The sequence below is a fragment of the Melopsittacus undulatus genome, chromosome 11 (genome assembly GCF_012275295.1).
Source record: "Melopsittacus undulatus isolate bMelUnd1 chromosome 11, bMelUnd1.mat.Z, whole genome shotgun sequence".
Taxonomy (NCBI): domain Eukaryota; kingdom Metazoa; phylum Chordata; class Aves; order Psittaciformes; family Psittaculidae; genus Melopsittacus; species Melopsittacus undulatus.
In genome coordinates, this window is record NC_047537.1 from 21,645,693 (window position 1) to 21,667,937 (window position 22,245).

A 22,245-nucleotide genomic window follows, 5' to 3' on the forward strand; every position below is an offset into this window, starting at 1 on the left:
ATTGGGAAGTGTCAGCAGGGAGCATGGGATGGCCACCGGCAGCTGTGGGGCTGTGTCAGCTGCGCAGAGAGGAGGCTATTAATGCCCATAGGGAGAGCGGTGCCGGCGGAGCTCGGCTTTCTGCCTCGTCCCATTGGGATTGTTTGGGATTCCCACGGCGGGGCGGGCGCTCGCTCCCACTCACTTCCAGCCGCCGCTCAAAGGCTGTAATCTCTGGACTTGCAGCATGCCCAGAAATAGGCATTAACGGGACCATTAACTTGTGAGTGAGGTTACACAAACATCTGTGTTTATGTGAGTGCCAGGCCTGAGTTCAGGCTGATCCTGAAGGGTTTAATAACCTGGGAGCCCGCTCGCTGCACACCCGTGTGCCTTCAGCTTGGGACAGCCTCTGCAGCAGCCCTGAGCTGGATGTCTCTCCAGATCCCAGCACTGCTGTGTGAAGGAAGCAGCAAAATAAGCAAACAGCTTCATTTTCATCTTTAATTTGAGTACTATATTTTTATTAATACCACTATTATTATTAATTTTTGCATTATTTTCATTTTTATGACTTTATTTTTATTTTTACTAGTTTTCTTATTTTTATTATGGTATTTTTAACCCGAAGTATTCTGAGTAGATGGGGTTTTTGTCTTCATTTTTTTGTTTATTCTTGCCTTTATTTCCTGATACAAAACCTCTCCAGCATTTGTGTTCCCACCTGCCAGGTCTGCCTACAATGCCTATAGTAACTCCAGCACCCACCCAGCACATCTTTTCCTCCTTTGAGAAGTGACTTCTGTCCCCCTGAACCCAGCCTCTCTCCTTCCCTTTGGTATTTCAGCTGATCACAAAGCTAATCTGATGATACTGTCAGTGCAGAGGCCACTGTGGAGGTGATGTTACAATTGCGATGTCAAACAGAGGAGGGTTACAATACCTCAACGTTAAAGAAATGACAGTGGAACGCTGCAAATACCATGTTACTGTGTCAAGATAATGTCAAAGCTCCTCCAGTCCTGTTTTATGAACACACCAGTTTGATGTCAAAATTAAGGTGCAGTGGTGTTAGCTCAAACTGAAGAGGACAATCTGTGAAGCAAGGAGTTAAGCAGAGAGAGGAATGTGGGAAAACAATAAGAAATAAGGAATAAGTTAAAAAAGATTGATCCAAACTAACCGTATTGAAATACAGCTTCAAGGGGTTAACATTGTTGTGTTTGATGTGTGACAGGGTTTGATGGGGACACCCCTGGGGAGCAGGGTGATGTGTCTGAACCCAGTATAGCATCTGGTGCTGGGGTCCTGCTGGGGATGTGGAGCTGTGGGCAGGAGTGAAGGTGTGTGGTGCAAAATGGAGGGGAAAGGGACTGGGGAGGGCACTGGGGCCATGGGGCAAGGCAGGGACCAGAGACCACGGGCATGTCCGAAGGAAAGCGGTCGTAGCCTTGTGCCGGACTGTGATGTGCTGCTTTGGGGCTGGGAGAAGGATTAGAGGCTTACATTTAAACCAGAACCAAGAGTTCCCACAAAGTGGAAACCCCCCAAGGGAGCAGCCTTTACACCGGGAACGGAGCGCATTAAAGATGTAATAATGACTTCTCTTTTGAAGTAGTCTCGTTAAATTCCACTCAGCATCAGTCGATCTTAGGAGCTGCAGCCTGACTGCTTCCTTGCTGCTGCGAACTGCGGGTCCTCTGGAGCTGAGCACAGGAAAGCCAGCCCCTGTTTGCCAATGCGGGCACAAAGCAGGTTCTGGTTGCTGAGGAAGCAAGTGCTAACGATCCCACTTTAGACTCATTACAGCCTGCAAGCACTGCAGGGGTGGGAGCGCACCGGTTTGTTTTGGTGGTGTTGGTCTTTGTGTCTCTTCCAGTGTTGGCAGAAATTGTGCTTTTTTGTCTCATTTAGGTCGTTAGATCTGGGTAAATTCCTTGGGTTTTGTTTCGGGTTTCCTAATGATGTCCAAGAAGCAGCTGAAGTGCAATCAGAAGGGAAGAGCTCATCCTCCCCACCCCTGCAGGGCAGAGCTGGGGGTGTGAATGAGCAGCAGTGGCTTCCCCCAGGCTGAAAGCTCCCATTACTGCAGTGGAGGTGAAACACTGTCCCCAGCCCAACCAAAGCCTATGGGGCAGAAAGCATCTTGTGGGGTTATTGCTCCCCATGGGCTCTGTGGGTTTGCTACACGAGCTGATGTAGCTGCATCACAGGGATGCTGTTGCCTCCTCTTCCCAGCAAGGGCTTCATGTGGTTTTGGGGAATGTTGTAAGTGATCAATGCTTGTGGTGCCTGTAACTGCTGTGGTGAGAGCCAAAGGTTCCTCTGCCAATGGGTAAAGCCTCTGTCCCTGTGTGGAGGTGAAGATGCTCTCCCTGGGGCTGGTGGGCTCCATGACCCAGGTGGACATCTGACAAATACAGAAGCAAACCTGATTTCTGGAGGAGCAAAGGACTAAGAGGAACCACCAGATTCTTCTGCACATCCAGATCACGATACCTAATCCTCTAGGAATGGCTCCTGCAGCCTTCCTGTGCCAGGTGGCAAACATTCACATCTAAAAATCAATATCACATGAAATATAATCAGGCTATTAGTGAGGACCTGTTGGGAAGCAAGGAGGGATGTACTTAGCTGCACTTCATCAGCAGTGAGAGACACAATTGCTTTACTGGAGAAAGTGTTAAAGGAGGTGTCTCAAGACCAACTCTTGTGTTGTTTCTTCCCTAGCAGAAGCTCTGCTCCCCAGAATTTGCCCTTTTCTGTGTTCCTTCCAGGCCAGCCTCAGTATTTACCACAACCAGGTTAACCAAGTTCTATGGTTCCCTTCTTGCACAATGATGTTCTGCAGAAGACCCTTCCCAGCTGAGGATAACCCAGAGCAGGTTGCTCCCAGTCTGTTCTCAGCTCTAAAGTATTTACAGCAAACAGCTTTCTTCAAATGGGAGCTCCTTGACAGTGTTTGAGCTCCTGGGCCTGAATGGCTCCAGTGTGCAGAGACCATCATAACTGCAGTCAGCTCTGCCTGGATAATACCTTGGAGTGCCACCAGTGGCACCCTCCAAAGGGAGGTGATGGATGTGCCATCCCCTGAGACATTCAAGGCCAGGCTGGATGTGACTCTGAGCAACCCCATCTAGTTGAAGATGTCCCTGCTCATTGCAAGGGGGTTGGAGTAGATGAACTTCGACGGTTCCTTCCAACCCAAACTATTCTATGATCCTGAAAGATCCCTAATTCTGGAGCTGAAATCTTGCTGCCACTGAAGGCAGCAGCAAAATGTGTGTGTTTTAGTTGCTTTCGTTTTCATTTGTCAATAGAATCCTATGTGCATGAAGAAGAGACACATCCTGCACCCTTGGGCACAGCCTCTTGATGTGCCATCCCCACAGACCATGGAGCACCCCACCACTGCCTGCCCTGTGTCTGGTCCACAGTTCTCTTCCCATACGGAGCACCATGCCTGGCATGTGGTTGGGTAAGCGATGCCTTCACTGCGGAGAAGCTGTAAGATGAGCTGCTTTGCAGACAGGTGCAGAACACTCCTCATTCCCTTTTATTTTCGGCACCTCCCATGTCTGTTAGTTTTCTCATTCCAAGGAAATGCCACATCCTCCTCACTGGGCTATTTTACCACTTACTGAAGCCTTACATTTTGCTTCCCCCTCAAACAACACGATGCTTTGATACATCCCTGTTCACAGCAAGGCAGCCGCAGCTCTTGGGTCACTATTTACCCACAGACTTGACCAGCAATGTGGGAAAAACCTTTATTTTAGTTCAAGGGAACCAGCTTTGGGCTTGAGCTTTAAATGGCTCCTGGGGTTCAGAGGCATTTGGGAAGGTGAATCCCTGCCTCCCTCCAGACAGGCTGGTTGATCATATGCATACATATACACAGGCAGTGTTCATCTGTAACAACAATCTGGAGGCTTAGGAACTTGGAAGATAAAGATAAAAGAAGCATTTTAAGGAGAAATAGTGTCTGTGATACAGGGATGGTTTGGAATGTCTGGGAGCAGCCAGGAGTTGCTGTACTGCTGGTTTTATGGTGGTGGTCAGATAAAGGCTTTTGTGGAGCTTCAGCACGCAGGCTTGAGCTTTCTTCAGGCAAAAAAGGACAAGATCAAGGAGAGGAGGATGCTTGGAAGTGAATTCATATGAGAAGTGGAGGCAAAGCACAGGGTTAGGGCTGGCACTTCAGAAGACACTGGCTTATTTTTCTTGATGGTGGTTTGCAGTGCCTCTGGCCATTGTACCACTCCCAAAACAGGCACTGAAACCAGAGCGTGTCATGTATGGGCCAAGCTTAAGCTGGAAAGAGAAGGTTTTTCTTAGTTTCTAACCCAAATACTGTGACAATAGCTTATCTCGGTGGTCTGGGGGACCACAAGAATAGTTTTCTCTTCTAATACATTGGCTTCTAATAACATTCCCAGTTGCAATCAAACTAGGTAGAAATGTGGAAACAATACACAGAGATCTCAGCTCAGAGAATCGGGAAGTTCAAAGTCTATATACCTTTCTCCACACAAAAAAGTGAATACATTTAAAATGGTTTATTTAAAAAGTAAGGATTAAGTACATTATACATGGTTGTGGTTATACCAGTAGAACTGAAACACAGTGGAAATAACACTTTAGAACTGCAGACAGAAAGGTAACCTCAAGGGACGTGATATATTAGCCCTTGTGGATATGTGATCCATACAGAAAGAAAAGGAAATATAAAAATAGTTTACTGTTAGATGTATGGGCACAGGAAGTGATTTCTCCTTTTACTCCTGTTGTGTATGAGGAACTAGGAAGAAAGCTGATGATATACCTGAAACTTTGTTTCCTGGAAAATAGAGCCTGATCCCATAGCATTCATTATTTCGGTCTGCTCCTACAGTATGTTACAGGATAATGCTAAAAGGCTGATCTTTGTGTTAATGATGTGATGATATCTGCAGGCCTTGTTGAGAAACAGGAGCTAATTTGATGCTGTCCAGGGAAACCAGAGAGATGTGGAAGAACAGATGATTTTTATTCTTATCTTTTTTAACTATCACTGAGTGCTTTCAAACTCTGAGCACAATCTTCTGTTCAGACGGCTCAGCCATGGAGCAAGATGCTGCTCATGGGCAGGAATGATGTGACGTTTTCAGTTTCATCAGAATCACAGTTTTCCACTGGAAAGGACTGATTTGGGGGGATTTAATTTGATTTTTTTAACTGGAATTGTTCAATGAAACAACTTTATTTTTGCTTTGATTAAAATATTATTATTAGTTAAATTATCGTTAAGTATTTGATTATTATTACTACGCTGCAATTTGACATAGACCATGGGTTTTAAATCACAGCCCCCATTCTCCCACAGGATGAAAGCTCTGGTCCCTGTTGTCTCCCTGTGCCGTTGTTCCCTGTCTGTACCCTGTATCCCATGAGCATCCCATGAATACTTGCTCTTTCCATCTCCATTTTCAAAGGTGCTTTCTGGAGAAAGACTCAGCCTGAAGCAGGGCATTGTTCTCAGAGAGCTGCTGGGACCAGCCCTGCTCTGGGGAGGAGGCTCTGGCAAAGAGGAACATCCCAAAACACTTGGTAAGACTCTTGTTGTCATGGTGTAAAAATACTGCATGTGCCTCTGCAGGTCTGAGCCGGGCTTAGGGAAGCCTTAGGCTTTGGTTGGAATCAGGTGGTTGGTTTTAAACACATTCACTGGAGAATGATGACCAAAAGAACGAAACCAATGCGTGAAGCAAACCTCACACTGTCAACTTCCAGTTCAATGGACATGAGCTTAGAAAAACAGCCTATATCTAACTCCTGGTTTTAAAGGGAATGGTTTTATTCTTAATTACAGTAAACACGAATGAGGACTTATTTCTAACTATTAGTTTTATTAACACAGTGGGAAACAAATAGTTCTGGGAAATTGCACTTGAAAAATACATCGACTATAATTAGATGTAAATTAATTAGCACTTAGTATGACACACTAATGAGACAGAAGGTTGGTGTTTTGTTTTCATTGCAAACTTCTACTTCTATCAGAGCTAATCAAAGTATTTGAATATTACGAAGTCTCAAAAAGTAGGAAATAATTTATTGTTTGAAAGCATAAAGATTCTTGTAAAAAAAACCTTTCATCAAGAACTTTAATAATTTTAGAACTCTTTTATGTTGTCCTAGCCGAAAAGTAGGTAAAAAAGTTTTCTTGTCTGCCTCTGAATTTTGTCTTTAAAAAGCTTGTGTAACGTCTCTCTCCATCGTGTGTTGATACGGAAAGTAGCACAACATTTTCTACTTGTCAATTGTTCCCATCCCTCCATTCACTTCAGGTCTCAGAGTTCAGAGGTTTGAAAAAGGATCCCAGCAGAGTTTTAACCTGAATGGAAACTCTTAATAAGCAGGGATGAAGGCTCCAACCCACCTCCACCAAAATAACCACGTTGCTCTGCCAGGCTGAGGGCAAGGAAGAGCTTAACAGTGACTAGGGGAAGACTTTAGCTTACGATTGAGACTTGTGTCTTGGTTCTTGCAAGGAGAGAGGCTTAAGCAGGGTTTCCCTGGAGGGGAGAAGGGATTCAACTTGCTTTTTGGGTTGTTAAGGCAGCTCCTCTGGGATTTCCCTAGAGGACTTGGTTCCACTAGCTGAAAGCCTCATATCCAAAACACCACTTAGTCACTGATGCTGTGGCCATCGCAAGATGAATTAAGACTAAAGAGGTTTTAACAGTTTGGCTGAGCTCTCCCACTATCAGTGAGCCATGATTTCCAAATCAGGACTTTTTTTTCTTGTCACCACTTCTCTAGTCTTCTGGTAGCAAAGATTTTCTGGCCAAAGACGATGGGTATATAATCTACAGGAATTAGATGCTCCTCTCTCACTGCACCTAATTCATCCAAGGGGAATTGGGCACCTCATTCTCATATGGCTTGGTCGAGTGGTCACTAAAATTAACATGAGTACTATGAAATTAAATCACCTTTGAGTCAGGCCCTCAAGCTTTGAGATTCCAAGCCTATGTGTAAAAAATGAAAGCAGGAATTTGAAAGAAAAAGACTATTTCAGACTTTTTTAGAAACATACAGAAGCAAAGGGTACAAATTAGTTCCCCCTTAGGTGATGCATAGAGTTGTCTGTGGGCTCTCTGCACGTCAGTAGATTCACCATTACAAAATAAATTAAATTAGACCAAACCATCATTTCCATCTAAAAGCAACTATACCTTGCACCATGCGGCACTTATTCATAATAAAAAGAGTTTAATAAATATCTCATAAACGGTGATTATTTTTGTTCTGCTTTAAAAAATACAAAGTTGTCATCCGTTCTGTTAACACTCGGTCCCCATCGCTGCAGGAAGTTTTGCTAGTCCGAACATATTAGCTTCTCATTTTCTCACGCACATTGCTTAGGTATCTTAGTTTCCAGTAGCGTTAGTGTTGCACTTGTGAAGCAGTAAGGAAAACAGGAATGCAGTCGCAGGGAACCGGCCACCCTGGCTCAATTTTGCTTCTCACTCTTGCTATAAGTAGTCTATAGGGGCTCCTGACAGACAGCACTCAGCACCTTGCCAGATCAGGCACTAGGGCTAGTCGAAATGAGAATTCAAGTTTTCTAAATGTTAGGCAAGAAATGATATTTGCAAATATGCTCAAGTCCCACCTGCTTTCATCCTTCCCTTTTTAGGTGTTTTAGGATGCACCCACCCTCTTCTCCCCTACCTGCATTGCCCCGAGGGACGACTTACACCAGAAATGGGAGACCCCCTTGCACCCCATCAGGGAGTCTGTAATGCTCAGCATGCGGGTGCTCTGCGGTTTCAGTAGCACAGGTCAGTTTTAGAAAGTGTTGCCTTCAAAAATATTCCCTTTTTTTTCTTTTTTTTTCTTTTTTTTTGGAAAGAGGCAAAGCTTACACTGCATCAAAGGGAAGTGGCTCACTTGAGGAGCAGTTCGTATTCATCCTTGGGCTCGGTTATAAATTACATTTGCAAGTCCGTACTAAGGGATCTCAACATTAGAAAAGAAGAAGAAGTACAACAATTTCTCTGTAATCCTTTAAAACACACCGGTGGCCAGTCCTTTGCAGTTTCTCCATGACTTTGTACACACGACAGAAGTGCTGGAACATGAACCGCCTTCATCTCGTGACACCAAGAACTGAAAGAAACGAACTCCAAATAGCTTCAAAAAAAGCTACGAGCGTGTAATATCATTATGTTGGTCCAGAGGATCTCCACTTGCTACCTCAACACATGCCACATTTCAAGAGGTGAGAGGGTATTTTAACATCGCTCCTTCTCTTTCACGACCGATCCATCCTGTTTCGGTGTTTCTTCAAAAAGCATGGGAAAGGAAGGTGCTTCAAACAGGTGTTGTTCTCCTGTTGACCATGTTGACATGGAGTCCTTCCTTAAACTCCTTCTGAAGGAAGTTGTGAACCTGCAGAAAACTGGCTTCTTGGTCCGCGTTGTAGCTGGCAGCGGTTGTAACCTTCAAAGGCTCTCTGGAAAGAGTGTACATGGAAATCTCGTTCATGGGAATGGTGCTTGCTATCTTCATGCCAACTGGAGAAATGTCTCTAGATGGAGAAGGTTCTGTAGACCGAGAGCTGGATCTGGACCTCCGCCTCCTGTACCTGTAACTTGGCATCCTGGCATAAGGAGAACTGGAAGAAGTCTTAAGGAATTCCCTCCTGGTCTTAAACCTCAGCTCTTTGTTCTTCTCAATATAAATGTTCACAGCCAGAACACCTATGGTTTCAGCCACGATGAAAGACAAGGCTCCAAAATAAAAAGACCAACCATAGTTGTAATGGTTCTTTTTGTCCTCATCTCGCTTGTCACTCGGGTCACCTGTGTTGCTTGATATGTAGACAATGATCCCTATGATATTACTTAGTCCTAGAGACAAACAAAGATAAATCAGTGGTTATGTGCCTGGGAAGACAAAACTCAAGCCATTGCACTTTCTGGACCTGAATAGTTCAAAGATTATTACCAGGAGATTTTATTACATTTATTTACTCTTCCATTTATCTCAAGATTTTATTTATTCTTGAAAAACAAAGAACAGATCCACATTTGGGTCACATATGCTTGCATGGATCCCAAAATGCTCATCAGGATTTGTTCCCACCTCTTCATTCACCGTGGGAAAGGAGTAGCATATGGGAGCTCAGTAATACTGTTAGTGGGATTCTAACATTCAGGGTAATAATAAGAATACGTTTTGAGCTCAAGGCTATGGCTGTTCACCTTGATCAAGATAAGTTCTCTTCCACCTTGATGAATTTTCATCTATATGCAGTGTGCTTAATCCAAGCTTCAGGGAAAGCTATTAACAATGTGGCTGACTCTCTCCGATGTTTCTAGTGTGAAAAATGGGCTCACCTATCACAGGTGAATATTTTCTGCCATCATAGGAAAGAAAAAGGCCCTGGATGTAAGAGGTGCCTGATTCATCTAATGTTTAATACATTTAAATAGCGCAAAACCTGCTTGTTACCGAATTTAGCCTCTTTTTGCAGGAAAACTAAAGGCTTCTCTAGAATATACTTATTCTAGAGCTTCAAAACATGATTTTGTCTTGAGATATTTGCCCAGTGTGATGTTGTTAGTGCCCCCAATCCACAAAAGGGGTTTATATTTTACATGGCATGGAGAGAACTGCCAACAAGCTTTTTCACAGTCCTTTTTGGTTTAAAAAGGCAGCACTTAAGGACTCAATTTAAGGGGAACATACCTGCTGCAACAAAGAGAATCCCAGCACTGAGAATAATGTTGTTTTTGCTGTTGTAAATCCTTCCTGCTCCAACACAGAGTCCTCCCAGCAACAGCAATATTGTGCTTAGGATGGGGAACACACTGGAGGCACGGACAATGCCTGCAGGGGAGATAGGGGGAAAACCAAGACAGACAGTAATCATTTCAGATGCCTCCTCGAGTGTAAGTACAGAGCTTTCAAAGTCTCAAAACCTTTTGCTTTTGCTGGAATTATCATTGATTCTGCATTTCTGGGCACATTTTTGGGAGCCAAGGCCATGGGTAGGTGGCCAATGTGGCACGGACACCTTTCACTAAATAGCTTAAATCTCTTTCTCCTAGAACCCAGAGTTACCACCATTATCTGAAGCCACCCTGTACAGAGCACCTCTGGCAAAGCATGAGGTCAGTGACAGCATCACGCAGGGAGCAGCAGTGAAGAATTCATGAGCTGGCTACGAACCCTACATCTGGGTATGGCTTCAGCAGACAGATCCGTGCCGTGATACATGCACAAGGTGAGCAAATTACAGCTCTTGAAGTCAGCAGCGTTTGCATTGCCAGCGAGTGCAGCTAATAACCCCTTTTCTGTTGTGGAATACTGAGGCTGTTGAAACCTTTCTGATTGTTAAGGGAGGAATTCCAACAAGTGTGCCTGGGATGTTTGTGTTTAGTTTCCTGACAGCTAAGTGGAGCCGTTTAAAATTCTGTGTGCTTCAGTCCATTCACCAGAATGGGCTATAAAACCCCCGGATAAAAAGATTTAAACCACCACTTCAAGCCAGCTTTCAAAGTGGGGTCACTACAAGACCAAGCAGCAATTGAAAGCCAAGTGGCAGGGAGCGAACAAAAAGGCTGAGAGAAAAATAAACAGGCACAAGGAGAGAGATGGCTGTATTGTAAAAGCAGAGGGGTGAAGCCTGGTAGGTGTCCCTGAATGGCAGGGCGAGGAAATGAGTTATATTGTTGTAGAGAGAGGATTTTGTTGGCGAATGGGGGATAAGGTGCTGGACGCTGCTGTGGAAAACAGGATTGCCCCAAAGGTGGGGACAGTGGAGAGGCAAAGGCACAGAGGGGAGTCCCATCAGGGTGAGCGGGTGCTGCTGTCATAGGGCTGGGTGCATGGAGAGGAGCAAACCTCCATCTATCTGGATCTGCTGCTGCGGTGTTATTCCCAGTGTGAGTTTTCGCGGATGCCATCCACAAGCAGTGCCGGTTTCCCTAGGAGAATCATCCAGATGTTACAGCTGATGCTTTCTCATTTTACTTTTGATGGCTCTGGTGTTCCCAATTCAATGAATCGCTTCCTAACGATTCCCCTGGTAACCGGTGGCAAAACTCCCACTGACTGCAAAAGGGACAGGGCTGGGCATCTAAAGTGCTTTTGTGAGTGATGCAAAGCCCCCCCGGGAACTCCGGCTACAGTCCCAGCCCTCATTAGGATGGTGCAAACATAAAGCCAAAAGGACAGTCCCTGCCTGGGAAGCTTATGCCTGTATCGATCTGCAGCAGTGAGAAAAGTCTGTCTCCCACCAACACCGGCAATGTCGCTGCACGTGTCCTTTACAGACAGGGCATTTTCTAACCGGATCTAAACCCCATTCAGTCGATGCATTACTATTCAGACAGTGTCTTGCAATAATTGGCAAATCCAAGCAAGGAGGGTGTAAGGTTTCTAATCAAAGCCTGTTGAGTGGTGAGAGCCTGTTCTGTTGTCCTGGTGTATCCCCACGTGTGTGATATGAAGTAATGGTGCGTTGACCTTTGGGTCAGGTTTTAAAGTCAGTTATTAGAAACAGATTCAATGTCATCTCTGTGCTGCTGGACATGAAGGCACCCAAATCACTGTTAGTGTGCTGGCAAAGGACAGTGTGGCTTTAAGATCTACTCTGACCCACCCTTTCTGGCTGTTGTTTCCTCTATTTTATGGTCTTGCTATTTATAATGATTTCAATTAAACCAAAGAGCTTTCCTAAAATGCTTCAGTGATATCATCAGCAGGAACTTGCCAGACATGCCAAATATAGGGAGTGGGCTGCTCTACTTGTAGCAATAACCTCCAGAGATGATTTTTCTACAGTAGAATGAATGTGAGGAGAAAGAAAATCAATATGAATTAATTGTATTCACATTTATTTATAATTAATTAACATGAAGAGAAAGAAAACACCCAGTGTTCTCTTCTTGTAGAACTCCACTGTATATTTTCTTCCTACAATGTGTAGCTGTGGAATTTAAAAGGAAGCTCATAGGTACTATGTAGAATTTACATATGGCTCCTGATACTGGTAATAAAACGACAACACATCAAAACCCATTAAGGCAATCTGATTTTTGCTTTCTCCCCTGCTTTCTTTTCCCCTTGTTTACCATCCTGTTTACATCGGCTGCTCTGCACTGCTATGCCTTGTGACACCTCCTTCAGTGGAGCACTGCAATGTGCTGTGCTGCTCCTCCCCACGGGGCTGTGAGCCCCTGTGCTCTGCTCATGCTTGTATTCTCCTCCAAAAGGCAGGAGCCAAGGAAACAGCTTTAAAAAGGGGATTCTATAGCGTGTGGGAAAGAAGTGTAGACATGCCCTGGAAATGGGGTCCCCCTCCTGATGGCTGCACTTCTGCATCAGACCAGAGCCTCACACATGTAGTGAGGATGAGTATGGCTGAAATCCCTTCTGCAAAGGGAGAGGTGCATGTGCTTCATGCAATGCTGGGTTGGAGCAGTTTGGTGTCCATAGGCTGCAGAAATGCAAGAGAGGGAGGAAGCTGGAGCACATGCCTGGGGTTGGGCAATGCTGGCACCAGCCCTGGGGACTGCATGGGCTCTCTGGGCATGGCAATGGTACCCTGCCTCTTGCCGCAGCTCTACACAGACATGAGAAGGGGAATTGTTTAGACATCCAGATTGGTGTGTGTTGTCATAAGGAAGCTTCAACAGGAGGGGTCTTACGTGAGCTCTTTTGCATGTGTTAGTGGTCACTATGGCTGCTGCTCACTTAGGTTTGCCTGAATGCCAAAGGGCAAAATCTAAACTCTTGCTCTTATCCATACCCTGGATCAAAGTCTCCTAAACTGGTCTTTTTTCACTGATTTCAATAGGCTTTTGAACCAGTGTTTGATTCTGCTAGCACCATGATGTTTACATTTATCTCAAGCCTCTATTAGCGTGGTTACTGTAGAGCAGGCTGAGACCTCTCATGCTGCTCTTTCAGGAGCATCAGATGAACATGGCATTGGCACATTTGTCTAAGCCAGACAGGAACAATAAGGATTACCCTCACCATGGCCCTCTGTGCCAAAAAATGGCTATAGAACACAGTGAATGATACAGAGACAGAGACTGCAAAGGTGTTGCACAGAGGGCAAAGACAGGACAGAACGTCTCATGTCTCCTTTGAAACAGGATGCAAATATCTTCTTGTCTTAGACAATGATTTGATCCCTATTACATGTACATATGAGCTCATCTCTTCTGATTTAGATACATAGCCTTTTAGTAATCTCTAAATCAACTGTATGCATTTTAAGTGGAGCTTCAGTTTTTCTTACACGAGTTAAGCAGAGGAGTCCTGTTATCTGTGCTGACGATGTGAGGATGAGCTCTCCTCTGTGGGGCTCATTTTGCAGAAGACATAAAGAGTTGGACCAACTTATTTTCAAGATCTGTACTTAGTCACTTTGAAAACAGCTTTAGGAACACCCGTCACAAGCACACTTACAACCAATTTACCAATCTCATGTCTTACTGCAGAGCTGTAGACTGCTTTTCCCAGTCCTCCCTTCTCTCCAAATCAAGAAGGCATAATACGCTTCTATCAAGATGCTACTTGATTCCTCTTTCCTTTACAGGCCTTTTACTAACGATGTTTGTTTCTTAAAGCTGACTTGGCATCCATTTAACATTAATTCCAAGTCTTCTATGCAAGATAAATGCAGCTGTGCTCACACTGTGCTACCCTGCCTTCGCCTGAGCACTGAAATCATGTCACCCCAGCGCTATGACTGATCTAAATAGACAAGAGTAAAGAGCAAAAACAACTGGATTTTCTGGTAAAATGTCCTTTTTGGACATTGATATTTTCTTCTCCTGTTAGTAACTTGTTTCCCAGAAGGGAGCAGAAGGGCAGAGTGGTTCTCTAAGTGCTGTTTCAGGTAATTAATAGCAGTGTAATTGAGAAGTGTTTTGACTTGCTGGGTGTCTCAGCCATCAGCTCATTCATTGCTCCCTGAAGCTTTCCCAATGCCATGTGAACCTTCTTGGTAAAGGGCACTGCTTTCAGCTTGGCTGGCCGGCTCAAAGGAACAGTAAGGCTGGGCATCCTCTGGGGAGTGGGAAATCTAACTCAGACTGCAGGTTCCAATACTCCCCATCAGCTGAGTGAGTGGTCATCTGGAGGAGCTGAAATGATTGCCTTTATTTCAAACACCAGGCTGGTGGATGAAATGACTTCCACAGTAATTCCATGCACAGAGAGCAATGGCTGCTGTCCATGCAGGGAAGCCACAGCCCATGCTCATGCTGAGATTTTGCTGTTAACTGCAGAAATTTCAGCTTCCTTCCTACAGTGCAGTAATTTCACTGAAGGGGGAGGTGGCTCAGCAGCTGCAAAGGATGAGGCTTTCATAAGGGTTGGGTTTAAGCATTAGGAATGCTTAACCCACTCCTCAAACTGGTTTTGATACCCTAAGCAGGTAAATAATCCCTCTGTAAAATGCCCTTACCAGTCTGGGAATGATGGCAATTTTCCATATATTTAGAGAATGGGCACTACAACTGAAAGCATTCCACTGGTTGAAAGAAACCCTTGCAATGGGGGTCCCCATTGTCATGGTTGTGTCAGGGGCAGCATGAACTGGGCATCCATCACCACTGCTCTGTACTACCCAGTTTGGGCCAGTCTCTTGCAGTGAATAAGGCTTGATTTCATTCTACACAATAGAAACCCAGAAACATCTCTCTGGCCTCTGTATTAGGTATTACTTTTCACTTACGGAGAAGGTATTCTGAGCTGTCATGGTCATAGTCATTGTCTTCAGGGAAATGGTTGATTCGGAAGCAATGTCCTTTGTAGATTCCTAAATGAAAAGAAAGCAAATGTAACACATGAGGAATAGAACCAGGTAAATGCACTTCTGCCAGCTCTGCTTTGTTCCCTTTTCCTCCCAGGTTGTGTTAGTGAATGTTTCTCCTGTAGGGTTGGTCCCAAACCATCTCTCAGGTCATGATTTTTGGGCAGATTGGGCTGAAGCCTTGCTGAAGGAAGGGAGAGCCAGGATTTCTGGGCTCTTTTCTTCAGTCTGCTGCTAATATAGCTCTCTTGAGGTCTGAAATCTCTCTGTGCTTTATCAGCACTGTGCTTATCTTAACAAGCACACTGAGTTTGCAAAGCTTCTTTCTGTTCCTAGAGTGACTGTCACTCTGGGTCCCTGCTCTGGGATGGTGGTCCACAGCAAAGCTAAGTACCAATCTAGCTCCCATCACCTCTTCTGTCTCATCCCCAGTGAAGTGCTGGCTTCCCTTATCAGAACTGACAATTGTTGAACTGTCTGAGGACTCTTCAGTTACTCTCTCAGCTTGGAAAACAAGTCCATAAATCTCTTCCTGCTCCAATTTAAACCAGTACATCCCCCTCAACATTGGCTCAGCTTTTAATGACATATTTGTTTAGTTAACTGGTAGCCTGTGCAGCAAGTCAGGTGTGAGTGTGCGCTCCTGATACCTGAAGGGACAATACCAGAGTTGGTTGGATGAACCCCTCACTCAACTGAACAACATTAGGTTCAGCACTTTGTCCATCTGGATAAAGCTTTATATCAGTATTTTGTATTATCTTCTATCACGGTTATCCATGGCCACATCCAGTCTCAGCTGCTGTTGGGTAGTTACACTGCAAGCTGCATGGGGACCTCTCCCCAGAGAGCTTATTGCAGGAGAGAGGCCCCAAGGTGTGATTCTGCCTTGGTGCTTTCATTGTACATTAACCAACACTTTCATGCTTGGGAACATACATCACCCAGGATGAGTTATCGTCTGCACAGGGGTTTTGGTGCTTACAGCTCGAGCTGGCAGAAGGATTTAGAAACCTTCAGTTAATACCGCTTTAACAGACGCACAGCTGCAGTCTGGAGGATATAAATGTGGATTTATTTCACTACCTATTACCAATGATTACAAAGATCTCAAAAGAATTACTAATCCGGAGGATTTAAATTGCACCCTGCGAGTGTCAACTGCAGGTTTGCTACTACAGTGCGTTTAATTCTTCCAGTAAAAGATGTGTCTACTCTAATTGCGGTAACGGCTCAGGCTTTCTCTGCACAGCACTTCAAAGGCTGTGAACAAGAAGTAAGTGGCTCATGTCACATCTGGAAGCAACACACCTGCCCTGTCTGCCAGGCAGAGGAGAGCCCTTCAGCTGGGACTGCTCCTGCTCAGCCTGTTTGTCCGTGCATCCCTCTGCCATCAGCTGGTTTACCACTCGCTATGGCTCTCCAGCAAGGCAATCCAAAACCCAGGCTTTAAAGATCCCACTGCTTATTTTTATGGCAGTTCACACGATGAAATTAAATCGCTCCCAGCTTAATAGGGCCTGTGAGATTGGATGGCCGTTTCTTTGAGCCTCTTCATTATGGTGTGCTGATTTAGAGGAAATACATTCAGAGTATGATTTTTATCCTCTCGTATTCATTAAGGAAAAAATAAATCTGAATCATCTTCTCATCCCGACATCCTATGAAATAGGCTTTTCAGTGACTCTGTGCTTGTGTGTGTCTGGTGGGGCCATCTGTATGTACTTGTGTGTGTATATCTGTGTGTATTTTATACACATACAGTGTCTATGTACTCCAATAACTTTAAAGGTAGTTGGTTGTATTTATCCACAGCTTCTAAAAAAGCAGAAATATCACAGGTAACTGAGCTCCCACAATAGGATGATACACAAAGGACAAAGCTCTGTCCATTGAAAGCTGCTTTGTGAACTTGCACGCTCACAGCATGGACATGGGTGACAGCCCAAATAAATGTTCTACTTGCAGAAACTCAGTTAAAAGGCAAGAAGTCTGCAGGACTGAAATGTTCCCTAAGCCCCTTCTGTCTGCAGCACTGATGGATTGATGGAGGGTTTTGGTCTCTGTGAAATGGCCTTACATTATTAAACTTCTGGATGAAATGGGCCCCTCAGCAGAAGTTTCTCTTATGCAGAGGCCATGAAGCCATCCCTTCCTCCACAGGATGGGCTGGTATTAGCAGTGTCTGAGCTATTCTGCTTCTGTGGTTGGAGACCTTCATTTTCTGGTGCTTACACAAGCCTAGCAGAGGTGAACAAAGAGTTTAATTAGCCCCAAATAGAAAATTCTAGATGAGCTTGAGGTTCCTCTTCTATTTCCAGTTTTTAGGAATACTGTGGTTGGTTATTCTGCCCAACTGTATATAGAAATAACAAACTACTGTGAAAGTTGGACCTGTATCAAAGCCTGGGAATCCAAAATATTCTTCCCAATATTTTTGCTATAGATCAGGTCATAGATCTGGCTCAGGGTCCTCTCTAGTGTCTGTGGTATTTGATACCTAATAACAGCAGCAGACTGGATAACTTTCCCCATAAACTTAACAGGTATCATGTAACTCTGCAGCAGCTTATTAAACTTCCAGTGAAGCTTGAAGGTGCTATCATGAACTCTGGTGATCTGCAGGGTATTGAGAGCTTTTTTAATCCATACAGTATCAGAAACAAAGGCTTGCTGGGAAGTGTAACAGTGCCTTGCTTTTTGTCATCATGATGGACTTTCTGAAACTTAGATTTGAGAAATATTAAAACTAGCAGGGTGGAAGCTACTGGAGCATGATCAGCTTTAAAGCACAACAGCAGAGTCTGACTTGTACTTAAACACAACAAATAAAACCAAACCAGATTCAGTGAAATACCTGACTGCACCCTAGCGTGTAAAGCAACACCATAGAATAAAAGTCAGGAGATAGAAGAGGTGGAAACACCTCAATTAAACCCAGTAACAACCATTCTGCAGCATCTGCACCAGATCTGAACTCATTGAAGCTCTCCTCAAAGGCTTCACAGAGGCTGCCTCTAGGAAATGTGTAGACAGATGTGGTCACTGGTCCATGCTCACTCAGGCACACATGGGCCATTTCCCACACCAGAATGTGATATGAAGAGAAATGTTCTTTGCTTGAGTACAGGATACAGTACCCTTATATCCTTTGGAGAGGGAGATGGAATATTTAACTTCTACTGCTGTACCCACTAGAGAGAGATAAATAAACTGCAATCGCTGCCTTACAGATACTAAAATATTGAGCAGCACTTCTGGATGCCTCCTGAGAGTAAGATGTAATACCCCACTGAGATGCTGTAAGTATTACTCCTTTCTTTGAATGATTACTGATATGTTTTAATGATGCTTTTAGAAATACAAATATCATAATGCTTTTTTTTCCCTCATAATAATAATAATAACTTTGTTCTGAATTTTGAGCTAGGAGTTCAGGATCTGAGTTAATGATAATGAAGAGCCAAATTTCCTCAAGTGTTGCTGGTGGTGTAAGAACACTTTTGTCCACTGGTTCCAGCATACATAGCTGGCATTTAAAACCTTAAAATTGCTTCTGACTCGGTCTTACTCTGTGTTCAAGGGCTTCTCCAAAAAGGTTAGTACTTCCCAAGCTCACTAAGTGTTGTTCAGATAACTGTAATTAGAGTGTGATGTATTCCAATAATGTGATAAGGGAGGGAATCATAGTGCCTAAGTGAAGATTTAGCTTTGTTTTGGGGTTTGGGATCTCAAAGTACAAAGAGTTTTCAACAGTAAATCAAAGTAGTGATCCCAAATTCTGATGACATACTGCCACCTCCTTGCTCTTTCTCAAATAACCCTTCAATAATCCTGCCTGAACCATTGCAGAATGGCTCACTGGGGTTTTATTTTTTGATGACTGATGGTTAATGCTGCAGGATGCAAATGCTTATTAACTTTGTTTGTGGCCATGCATTACATGATCACGTTGTGTTGGCCATACCATCAGCTATGCCTTTGAAACAGCCATTTCCCATGGTTAATATTTATCAATGACAACATTCCCTGATGTTCTGGAAGTGTTTGCACAAATCAGCTCTGGAAGATAGAGCCTTTAAATGTCTGACAGTATTTATCAAGGCAGGCTGTACTTTTGTTTTCTCCTTCTCTTATCCTGAAACCTATATACAACAACATCCTTCCATAACATTAGTGTTGTGTTCTGATTTAAAATAGGTTTCCACCATGCAAGAAGCTAGCAGCTTTGCAGCAGAGGACCTTGTCTGCAGGGTACTTCTGTCAATAGCAATTTTCGTCTCCTTGCTCTGAGCACGAGCTTACGGGAGGCGATATCTGATAGCAGTGGGAGACACATGAGGATAGATGGGTCAAGCTGCTGCCTCTTTCTCCATCAACAGCTTCTACAGAGCTGTTGCTAGATTAACTATTTCATCTTCCAACCCTCTCACCTGCCCTTGGTAGTGAATCCATGCAGTAAAACATCAGGTTTAGGACTTGGTTGAGAAACCTTGTTTTCCCATGAGGCATTTGCAGCCTCCTTGGATCAAACTCTCCTTTGCCAACACACTGCGTTCTTGTAATACTTGAGCAGCTATAGATACTTAGTGAGCACACGTGCATACTATTAATAGAGTTAAGCAGAGTTTTCTCCTGAGAGGGGTTATACTGAAGGAATGAGAGCTACAAATGTCAGCTGCAGAAGTGGTTGCATGGCTACGGCAATTACCTGCAGGCAGGTAAATACACCCAATAAGTGTCCAACCTAATATCCCACTAACCAGTGCATTTCTTTCTAGCAAATGTGGGCCTTCTGGGATGATTCAAAGACGTGAATGAAATGATTTTCAAGATCATTTGACAGGAAGTGCCTGCAAATACAGGGAATGCAAGTTGTAAGGAGCTGACTGTATATTAAGAAAAAGGCAATTAGTAAGAAGCCATTGGAAATTTGGGCCCAATGGTTCTGCTTCTTGCATCTATCCTGTGATCGAATGCTGTGCTTCAGTTCCAGAGCCAACCATTAGCCTGATTTACTGCAACAACACTTGAATATCTGGATGTTTAAATGACAAGTTTTCTGACTCTATCAGCACAGAGAAGGATAACTGACAGATAACATCACAGACAGCAAGAAAAACGTGATGTGCAGAGTGGGGCTGCCTGAACACAGTGTCCGTCCAAGCACGCCATGTGAGACTGGGTTTCCTGTGTGGCATGGCTTTGCACTCCCCTCAGACAACAGTGGAGAACCTCTATTTATAGTGAGTGAGTGTCAGCACTGGACTCTGCCAGGGGAGAAAAGAAACAGTTATGTATTTTCTCTATAGGAAAGTTTCTTTGCTGACAAGTCCTGAAATCCTCTGCACGTGATTTGAGCAACAGTGAGCAAAGGAGATCAGACATGCCAAAAAATGGTCCTCTCTGCACAATTTATAGCACGGGGTCTATCTGTGCACTGTGTTCATTTCTTTGATTTTCCACTGGCACAACTCTCCTGTCTCACTGCATTGACACACAACAGTGAATGCAGCTGCCCAGTTAACTTCCTTTTCTCTTCGTTCTTCTCATCATAAAATCACTCTTGAAGAGGAATAAGCAGTGCACCTCTTGCATTCAGAACCTACTCTTCTAGAACAGTATGGCTCAGAACCTACAGTGGTGCTGCTGCTCAAGCAGGTACTATTGTGGTCCTGAGCTCTCCATTCAGTAAACAAGGAACAGTATTAGATGTTTTTCTGTTTCTTGGCACTTTATATGTTAAATTGCCCCAAGTTTGATTATTTGTCTCCCGCTGTTTACTGAGAGCTTCACAAGCCTGTCCTTAAGTTACTTGAATGAGCACAGAGCCTGTGAGCCTCTGCCAGAGGATGTTTAATGCTGTCATTATAAAAGAAATCATGAAGTATTGATGTAGGTCGTGTGCAAAACACATCCCATGTGAATTTGCTACCCCGCATTGCTGCTGTAATGCCGCCTTCATCACCATGGAGGATGGAGCCAGCAGAGAGAGAAGCCTTGGGAAGTTAAATACACACTTATTGGGTGTCTGCCTTTGAGAAAAGTTTGGCTGTTGTGAGCCTCACGAGGCTGGGAATGTTAAAGCTTTGGTTTTTGAGACAGATGCTGCCTGGCACCCTGAGTCCTGCCAGGCCAGGAGTTATTTGTCCATATGACAAATATATGTCCATATGATGTATTTTTCTTCCATCCTGAAGGTGAGTTTGATGATCACTGGAAGTACCAGGAGTTATTGTTGTGCTTTTGCCAGGGCTAGGTCCTGTTCTCAGAAGATTTTTAGGATCTAAAAGAATCAGAAGTCCATTCCTGTAACTGTGGGCTAGCATGGTACCATAAACCAGCTGACCATCATGAGCTTCCATGCGTGCCATGGTTGGGCTAAAGCAAATGCAGCTCAGCTGAGTCTTTAAAAGGGATTTATCCTGAATCTTAACCATGTTTCTTTATGGGTATTGAGACAGTGGAACAATAGTCTTTAATTTTCTTCATTAAAGTCCTTTTCTCCTTTCTGTCCTTTATCCCATAACTCAGAATTCATGTTTCTCATTGCAGGGAGCTGAACTGCCTACTTAAGGGCCAGATTCTGATTTCAGTGCAGAGGGCTCAAATCTGTCTCCTCTAGTAACAGTGATAGCAGAATCTGGTCTTGTTCCATTGTTAGCTCCCCTTCTACTTCCTGGGCAAAAAAGAAAATGCTTTCAAACTGTTGAAATGTATGAAATTTGCCCCACTTTCTTCCTTAGGAGCTGTCATCTCTAACAAACCCTTTGGGTTCTTCTTTTGATCTATTTTCAATTGTCTGGTGGGCAAAGCAAAACTCCTCCTCAAATCTCCGATTTTCTTCTGCTGTGACATGAATTTCCCCCTTTTCCAGTCCTCCCCTTCCGCTGCCTACAGACCCTCTGCTGCTCAGAGCTTTTCACCCCTGCCTTTGGTGCCACGTGAATAACTACCGATCGCTTTTGCTGTCTGCTCCATCTTGTTCCTCTTCAAGCTTTTTAAACACGAAGCACGTTCCTGGTGTGTTTCACACCTCACAAGGGCTCAGACTGCCCTGGTAGCAGAGATGCTGGAGGAGACGGGCACCGGAGCAGCTTGCAGCTGCTTCTGCCCATGCACTTGCAAATGAGCTGGTGTTGGCAGGGGATCATCTCTGCTCTCATCCTGCCCTTTATTCTTAGCACTTGCCATTCCCCTCACCACTGGCAAAAGCACATTTTCTCTAGGAACAGGTCTCAGTTTATCTTGTCATTTGACATGCTAGTCCTGCCATTAACCTCACTTCACTTCTCTTACCTTCATATAGTTGTTAATGCTCCCTCCTCTCTCCTTTCTATGAGAGAAGATACTGTCTTATACCACCACTTTCAAGTATTTAGGATATTATGATCTGCTTTCCCCAACTTGCCAGCACTGTGGCAGTGTCTGATCTGATT

At 44.2% G+C, this 22,245-nt stretch overlaps 1 protein-coding gene across 1 annotated transcript in view; it reads right to left on the reverse strand.

The window, feature by feature from the left end:
• Window positions 1-8,268: 8,268 nt before the first annotated feature.
• Window positions 8,269-22,245, reverse strand: part of CACNG4 (calcium voltage-gated channel auxiliary subunit gamma 4) — a 38,928-nt gene continuing 24,951 nt past the window's right edge. Inside the window, exons 2-4 of the mRNA XM_005146134.4 lie at window positions 14,729-14,812; window positions 9,721-9,861; window positions 8,269-8,879 (exon numbers count right to left, since the gene is read on the reverse strand). Coding sequence (XP_005146191.1) covers window positions 8,341-8,879; window positions 9,721-9,861; window positions 14,729-14,812 — 764 coding nt within the window. The 3' untranslated portion in view covers window positions 8,269-8,340. The remainder of the gene's footprint in view (window positions 8,880-9,720; window positions 9,862-14,728; window positions 14,813-22,245) is intronic.